This window comes from Achroia grisella, unplaced genomic scaffold, assembly GCF_030625045.1.
Source record: "Achroia grisella isolate CSIRO2021 unplaced genomic scaffold, CSIRO_AGI_Agris_v1 utg511, whole genome shotgun sequence".
Taxonomy (NCBI): Eukaryota; Metazoa; Arthropoda; class Insecta; order Lepidoptera; family Pyralidae; genus Achroia; species Achroia grisella.
Window position 1 is genome coordinate 6,624,664 of NW_026712905.1, and position 9,003 is coordinate 6,633,666.

A 9,003-nucleotide genomic window follows, 5' to 3' on the forward strand; every position below is an offset into this window, starting at 1 on the left:
GATGTATAAACCGAGATTAGCAATACCTTGCTCTCTAAATTCGGACACAGGGGAATTTATAAGCATTACATCACGTACGACACCCATTTATCATTCTAGAAATATCTTCGGGACGTCCCAGTGATACACGTGTCTATATGTACACAGTGCCATCTTCATTAACCTTTGGGGAAATGAATGTATTGTCAATATCTATGAAGATGGGGATATTGAAATAATTAAATCACGGCAACAACATCATAGATCTTAATGATATTATGTTGTTAGAGTTATTGTCAATTATATTCTCGATAACTGGTAAAACAGAGCATCAAAATCGATGCTGTAGATACTGCCATTTCATATAGCATATTCATGAGGTAGATTTGTATCGCATCGAGGAATTCCTCTGGGTACTTAACAATTTCTACTATGAAATATTTAATAAAAATGGTTAAAATACATTAAAAAGTGTCCTATTTAAATAGAATACCTAACATTTATTTTAAATAAATATCAGATTTGATGTTTACTTAATGTTAAACTTTTTGTTATTTTACCAAAGGTGTGTTAAATACTGAGAAACAATAATTATAATAATCACTCTTTATTGCGCATAGAATATAGAGCGTATAAAGAATAATAAAAGTACATTAAAAGTGTTTTACAAAAGGCAGTCTTATCGCTATAAGCAATCTCATACAGACAACCTGGTATTGACAGAGAGTATTTAGGTACATAGAAAGATAGGTAGGAGGAGCACACGCAGATACTATGTTTATATAATAGTATATAATAGACCTATGATAAACATATATTTTATAAGCATAATTCATTTAATAAGATTGGATAAGAACAAGAAGATATTTAGATATATTATTCAATTACAGAACGAAGTAATGTGATTTTTGTAGATATATTTTGAAAAACGGCACATGAATATCATTATCAAATTAAGTTCAACAATATCTTCAAAGTTAAATAGTTTTTTCTAAGTTAATAAGTTTATGGTTGACTGGTAACAAAGTAATACCTTTGTTGTCAATTGAATTTATAAAACATTATAATTTTACCTTGCACTATTTGTATACATTAAAGTATAGTCAGAACACATATAAGGACAGAAAAAATAAAAATTTTTAAAAGCTTAATATTTATAAATATATAATTTAAAAAACGTCCTTGAGAATATCGTAAATTATACAAATGATCAATTTCAACAATCAAAACTTTTGCCGGAAAATTTGCAACTCATAAAAGTTTATGTATTTTCAGAAAATTATTTACTTTACTTTGTTGTCAATTTTCACATTAATATGCACTATTTTATTATATAGTCATGACACAGACGAAAAAGGATATATCTATTTGTCTGGAATGCTTATATTTTGGAGTCGTGCTTAGATACTAACGAAAGCTCTTCTTAATTCAATATTAGAAATTATTACTACAAAAGTCGGTTATCGTTTTGAGTAGCCTTTTAATTCGTACAACAGTTTTTATTCGAACTTACTACAGACTACGTAAAAATACACACCTTACTACTTATTATTCATATATACACGGTCGCGTATCGTGCAATTCTTTCACTATATGATTAATGCATCTATAAAGTGAGTTTGTTTATAACCTCATGAAATTAACATGCAGGTAATATTGGGCAAGGAAATTACGGGTTACTTATTATCCCTGTCCATCCATATGCTTCAGTCAGGCGGATAAGTGGTGTGTAAACACTAATATTGTGAATGTAGGTTTGTTTGTAGTGACTTTACCGAACGTCTTATCGATTAAATTTACGCGTTTGATATCTATATCTAGCTATATATCTAGTAACTTATACAGAACATAAGCCTTATTGCCATAAGCATTATATATAGCCAATTTAGATTCTTTATGTATATAATTTTCTTAAAAGATTCAATCTGGTAAAATGAAGTATTACATACCTAATGGTTTTCTAAGTTCTAATCGCAAATGCTACCCTTAATTGTGACGTTTCTAATTACCTATATTATTTGGCATAAATAAATTTCACCGAATACTAAATTACTCTCATTAATTATTAATGCTCTATTAATAATGCAGAGCCTCCAGCCATTGAAAGTACAGTGCCTTTCAAAGACACGTTCTCTTCTTATACTCGTTCTTTACTCTATTTCGCTTCCAAAACAATTTATAACTACCTTTGTCCATTTCTTGACCTCGACCTTTTAAGGTATAGTAATATACTTATAATTTGTTGATCAGTTAAATCAAAGTTGCTGATATTTATATCCACTGATTATTTGTAACAGTATGTACCTATGATTTATTGTTTAACTAAGGTGGACTTTCTTCAAAGACCTTTACGTGTCCCATCCATTGTAACGAAGTCGTTGTCAAGCAGCTTTCTTCGTTAGTTATAATTCATTTGAAGTGTGATATAAGACAGATAAATTCAGAAATGGAGGGATGATAGTTTAGACCTCCGGAATGGTACCTTATGACTGGTATTGCACTATTATGTGACGAGGCAATGGTTACCACTGAGCATCATGTCGTCGGTGTCGCCATGCCAATCTATATTTATAAAAGAATGATATTACTGTTTGTTATATAAAAACAAATAGCAAGCTTAAAAAATACAAATGTTTATCCAACCTAAAGCATTGTAGAAATTGAAATAATCTTTATTAAAATGAGCTTACTACAAGCGCTTTTGAATAAAAATCATGATCAAATTCTACCACATATTAGCTTTGACTCATCACAAGAAGAATGGACAAGAAACTTACCTGTCGCTTGTTTAAATAAAAGTTGTTTAGAAATACTTTTTTAATGTATTATTCGCTTACTTGCATATTTCCTAGGACCATCTACTTTTGATTCCACTACCAATAGGAACTTAATGTTCTTTGAAAAAGGTATTAATATCTATACCATAATCCTAGGGTTGAATTATAGATAGGGGAGTTGATACTAAATAACTTTTGGTATAGATCAGAAATAGCAGTAATGCGATTATTGGCCCAATTATCAACAAAGCAAAAAAAAATGTCAGATTCAGTATGTTTAAATCGTATAATCCAGCTCGTAAATAAAAAAAAGATAAATTTTAACATAAATACACCCTTCTTTTTACATCGTGGGTCACTAAAAAAAATATATTCTGAAGAAAGTTTAGGTATAATATCTTCATGAATTATATTGTTATTATTTTTTATTATTGTGGATTCTCGTAGGATTCTAATGGAATTTTTCAAATCAGTCCAATATGTGGAAGCCTATTCAATGCAAACCATCAAATCATTCTCATGTATAATATTAATAAAGATTAGAAACTATTTTCCCCTAGTCCATCATTTATATATATACTTCATTCTTTGTAGTTATTATAGTCTATTTAATAAGAAGTCTACTTACTCATCCACCTCTAAAATAAATTAGTTGGAAATGGTAGGCAATACAACGGGTACGGGCCTACATTTGTTTAACAATTTTAAAATGAGTCTACTTGTAAACACAAGTCTTACGAAATATTCCGACGACAAAAACAGGACACAACGAGAGCTTTAGTTAATGTGAATCATATTTCATTTTACAGAGCGGGATTGCCGAGTTTACCGTAGAGACATTATATTTCCAAAGTAGGTCTACAGTGCATTAAAACGAATGTTGATAATGAAGTCGTGGGTAATGTAATTTAATATTTATTGTACAGGTATGTGTGGTAGTAAAATTAATCTATTCAATGTTATAGGTAATAGCTATTTCTTACAGTTTTTAAAATTAAGTACCTACTTTAATAATACTGAATTTAGTCATATAAAAAAATTAATCTCAATAATTCATTAATTTGAACAATAATAAGTAAATTTATTGTTTTTATTTGTAATCCTAACATATTTACATATGAAACTGAGGCTGCAAATGAAACAAATATGTTGTGCAAAGGATTTATCATGAGTTTTCCTCTCCTATTCCAATACATTTTTGCTTTATTTTCCTAAACATCTGCAACTGTTACGTCATCCTGGGAATGAAAAGATTTTACTAATACTTCAGTTTTAGATATACATCAGTTATAGACCTGTAGTATCATAATAAAATAATCCTTGTAAAATCTTTATTAAAACTAGTGTTAAAATTTTTATTGTCCAAAATATATTATTCTGTGACCGAATATTTATGTATTTGTATATGATGTACTATGATAAATATTTTGGATATTCTATAAGCATAATATAGCTACGCTTTCTATATTCTTTACATACCTTGAGATTGCATGTATTCGTAGTAGCGAAGTGCGTAGGCAGCAAAACAGAAATGTGAATGAGGATTTTCTTTTCTTTGTGAGCTGTCAACATTTCAAACAGGCATTTTTAGTTATGTCGATCATACTTAGACATATTATTAAATCGTAGTTGTGTATAGAAAAAAACGTAATAGTGATAAGTGTTATCAAAATCATAATACGAAAGTAAAATACATAAATTAAAGAGATGTGTGGCATAAGAAAAAAGTTCTTACATTTAGGACATGAAAGATATTTCTATGCAAAATGAAGTAAAGGAAACAAAGAGGCGATTAGGCGTTCTCTTCAAAGCAATGAATGAAAATAAACAAACAAGCCGAAAATATATGATTATTGAGGAAACAAGAAAATTATGCCCGTAAGTACAAAACCATAATATACATTTAATTATATATATCACATAAAAAATTTTAGCATGTTTTGTAAATTAACCTTTCATAAATCAAAAACGCGTAATCTTGTCAATATTTTTTTAAAAAATAATTACAGGCTACACATATATTTTTACTCTCGAAATTATTTAATTTGTTATAACGGTTAAAAATGATTATTGATAAATAAAACCAGTGCCTCTTACTACCTCATCTGGAATTACATGCGGAGACAACAAATGTTAATGTTATTAAAATAATGTTTAAATAAAAGCATCGTCGTAATAGATAACGCTTATCATACAAAAAAAGATTTAATTAATCTCCTTATTTAAGAAATCGGTCAAAAATGATAACAAAATTATAATTCAGCATAACAATATTCTATCTTCAAAAACTTATTCACCAACCCATTGTCTTTGGTAAGAAAATAATCCCTGGAACAAATTACACGTTTTGTACAAATGAGAGCGCTTGTACAAGTTTAAATTACAGCAATTTTTAATTGAAAACATTTATAAGATAAACGAAAGCAACAGGGGCAGCTGTATAATAGGCTCTTTCGGAAAGTAATGCGAATAAGTTTTTCGCACCTGCTCACTCTTGATGTCGCTCCCAGACCTCAGTATTCTTCGCGTGCCCACATACAATATCTGAACACTTGTCATGGCACAATTCAAGCAGTTTCCTTGAAGCCGCGGATATTTATCTCAAAATCATCCTTTATATTTTTATACGATCAGCAGCAAATCTAGTACCTATATTTACTAGTCGATAGTCGCTGGTTCGATCTTCGTCATTTAGAAACAGTATTTTGTATTCATTAATATGGAGACTTTTTTCTGAGTCTTTTTGTATATACATACCTGTAGTGGCTCGTATGGGATGAAGAGAAACCAATAATTTAGTAGTATCCGTGGATTGGATTTATTTGGAATGCTTTACAACTTATGTGCGTAAAATCATGTCATTAGTATACTATACAAACAGGTGATTCCATTCATGAAGTGAGAAGGCAATGCTAGTGCGCTCCCGCTCGCACCGGGTTTATAAGCGCGGCGATCGCGTTGCGCCGGCAAGTTTCCGCTGACCGACGCGCTAGCGAACGCACGTATGTGCTCGCTAGTCCCGCCGCCGTCTCGCTGTTCTCTGCTCCCTCGAGCAAACCACCGCGCGCGCGCACGTAGCGCAGTTACGTTCGCGCGTTCTTATTCGTATACTTCGCCGCGTGTTAGGTGCACTCGGTGCACCTAGCGTGGCCCGGGGCCTCCGTGTCCCGCGCCGACCGCGGCCGACCGCGCTCTCGGCATCCGTTCCGACACAGTGCTACCGGACTTTCCGCGTGTGTAGTGTTGTGTTGTGAGGACTGAAGGAGAAACTCTCTTCGTTCAAGTGAAGTGAAGTGTTGTGTGTGGACGTTCAGTGGCACGGACTGTCGTGAGTTAGGGAGGTGCGTCACGCCTATTGCGCGACGCGCCGATCCGAGCCGCCGCCGCTGCCACCAACACCCGCCGACGCCTGCTGCCTGCCGCCCGCCGCCGACGCCACCAAGTAGGTTCGCTTAGGTACACATTTTTCACTCAATAAGATTAGTGATCTTACATATTAGGGTCACATATCAATAGGCACTCACCCTTTTGCCTCACCCGGCAGGGAGGAGCTGACACCGTCGGCTGCACCCGCCGACGACCGTCCTTATCTTAAGTACTGACTTACCCTATTGTTTCATTGTATTGTATTGTTATTGTGTTGTATTGTTATTGTATTGTTTTATATTACTATTTCTACTCTTATTCTATTATTTGAACAGTGGTAATTAACATTACCACTGTTCAAAAAAATGTCCTTATCAGAGGCCGATATGCCTCTGTTCTTCCAGTTCCTGGAAAAAAAGTGTCCCGGCATCTTAAATGCTTTTATAGCATTCAAAGCCGCCAAGCCCGTCCACTTAGTGTACAGCTCGCCCCCGCGTCCCCAATGATGACTCACACTGACGAACCGAACACTGACACTGACGAATTCGAGGACGATTCCCAACGGCTCCCGCCGCTTCCCCCGACCCAAGCCGACCAGGCCGAACCCGCCTCGCCCGCCATGGAGCAGGACGACTCCGTCGCGGAGCTTGACGCTCCTAGTATTCGACGCCATCCGCGACGGCGACGTCCCCTCTCCCATCCCCCCGGTCTCCTCAGACGAGGACGATTTTATTTTGGCAACAAGCGTGCCAAGAAGACCCAGGGCTCCCAGCCAGCCAAAACAAAGCGTGCCCATGACGGCACCGCTAAAACCGCCCCCGGTCCGAGTGCACGCAAGTCGCACCCCGAGACCAAAGCCCCGCCCCCCGTCATCATCCAGGACAAAAGTGCCTGGAACACCGTATCCAATATGCTTAAAAACAAGCATATCAATTTCAGCCATGCTAAGGCTACCTCAATAGGGATCAAAGTATCAGTCCCTTCATCTGACGACCATCGTCGTCTCACCACCTTCCTGCGGGAGAAAAACATAGGTTATCACAATGCTCTCGAGGAAGAAAAAGCTCCGCGTTGTAATACGCGGTTTACCCAAGGAGCTCTCAACAGACTCCATCCTTGAGGACCTTCAGTCCCAGAATTACCCAGCGCACGAGGTACATCGTATGTACCAGTCGCGCTCACGCAACAAGGCCGCTATCGACCTTGTTCTAGTTATATTGGACTTATGCCCAGAAGGCAAATCGATCTTTGATATAAAGAGCGTTTGCCAACTATCCTCACTCTCCGTAGAGGCGCCTCGCAAGCGTACCTACCCCGGACAATGCCACCGTTGTCAGAACTACGCGCACTCTGCCCGTAATTGTTTCGCTCGCCCACGGTGCGTCAAGTGCCTAGGCGATCACGCCACCGCAGATTGCGGCCGTAGGCCCAACACCCCCACGCCCCCCAGTTGCACCCTCTGCCTCACAGAGGGTCACACCGCGAATTACCGCGGTTGTTCACGCGCCCCACGTCCCGCCAAAAAGAAGGCCACCCACACCCAGGGCAACCGTGCTCCGGCACGTGCCCCCGCCAAGGCCCAAACACAACCCGAGCCACTCGTACCCGCCCCTCTGCCTGCTAACAATGCCTGGATTAAACCCCCGGCAATTGTAAGCAAGGTAGCACCCAACCCGCCCGCCCAGAAAGCCCCGCCCGCCCAGAAAGCCCCGCCCGCCCAGTCGGCCCCGCCCGCCCAATCGGCCCCGCCCATGCCCATACACAAACCCGTCCCCAAAACACTGCCCGCGGCCCCCAAGGCCAACGGCAGCTCCCTCGCGCAGGACTTCGCATTGGTCGCTCGCTTAGCCAGCACCATCGACCCTAACGAGATTGCCCTTCTGGCCTCCAAGCTCCGCCTGTATAAGGAGTCGCCTCAAAATAGGCTCGCAGCCGTCTGCGAGCACATCGGCGTACTTACCGCCATCCTCAATTTTAACCTGTAATTATGGGTACTCGAGCTCAGAGAGAAAAGCATCGGTCCGTTCGAATAGCGTTTTTTAACGCGTTCGGATTAAAAACAAAAGGAGGAAATCGCCCTTTCTCACTGACCACCAAGTCGATATTCTCCTCGTGCAGGAGACCCTACTGAAACGTTCAGTCCGCGATCCTCGAATCGCCAATTACAACTTAGTTAGGAACGACCGCACCGCCTGTAGAGGCGGCGGTACGCTCATATACTATAAACGGTCCCTACATTGTATACCGCTACAAACACCGCCTCTCACTCATATGGAGGCCTCCGTCTGTCTTCTCGGCATGACCGGCCACCGACCGCTCGCCGTGGCATCCGTATATCAGCCTCCCGGCAAACTACTGCTGGAAAGCGACCTACGCGCCCTCCTAGATATCAACAGCGCCACCATTCTGGCTGGCGATTTGAATTGTAAACACACCCGCTGGAACTGCCACGTGTCCACGACAAACGGCCACAAACTAGACAGACTAGCCGACTCGCTCGAATTCGAGATAATCGCCCCGCTCCGCCCTACTCATTATCCCCATAACGTGAACCACCGACCCGACATACTGGACATGGCACTGCTGAGGAAAAACCCTACGGGTGAGCTCCCCAGAAGTCCATGCCGAGCTTAACTCGGACCATCGACCGGTAACCCTCCTTCTGGGCCCTCCGCCCGACACGCCACTACCAACCAAAACAATAAACTGGCAACGAGATCTCTCGAATCGACCGACACACCGATACTAAACCGTATTCCCGACGTCATAGAGTCCACCGAGGACACTCTCATTGCGATCGACTCGCTTACTAACCACCTGCAGTCGGCAGTCAAGGACTGCTCCAGGGAGGTACCGGCGACGGACGACCGTCGCTGGCAGC

The 9,003-nt window shown here is 39.5% G+C and overlaps 1 protein-coding gene across 1 annotated transcript; it reads left to right on the forward strand.

Annotated features, from left to right (window-relative positions):
• Positions 1–7,285: 7,285 nt before the first annotated feature.
• On the forward strand, positions 7,286–8,107 carry LOC131846595 (sterile alpha motif domain-containing protein 1-like). Its single transcript, XM_059195932.1, has one exon. It carries the CDS (start codon positions 7,286–7,288, stop codon positions 8,105–8,107), a length of 822 nt encoding a protein of 273 aa, XP_059051915.1.
• Positions 8,108–9,003: the final 896 nt, after the last annotated feature.

Coding starts and splice junctions, on each gene's coding strand:
- LOC131846595 (XM_059195932.1), top strand. CDS start 7,286: ATGTACCAGTCGCGCTCACGCAACAAGGCCGCTATCGACCTTGTTCTA.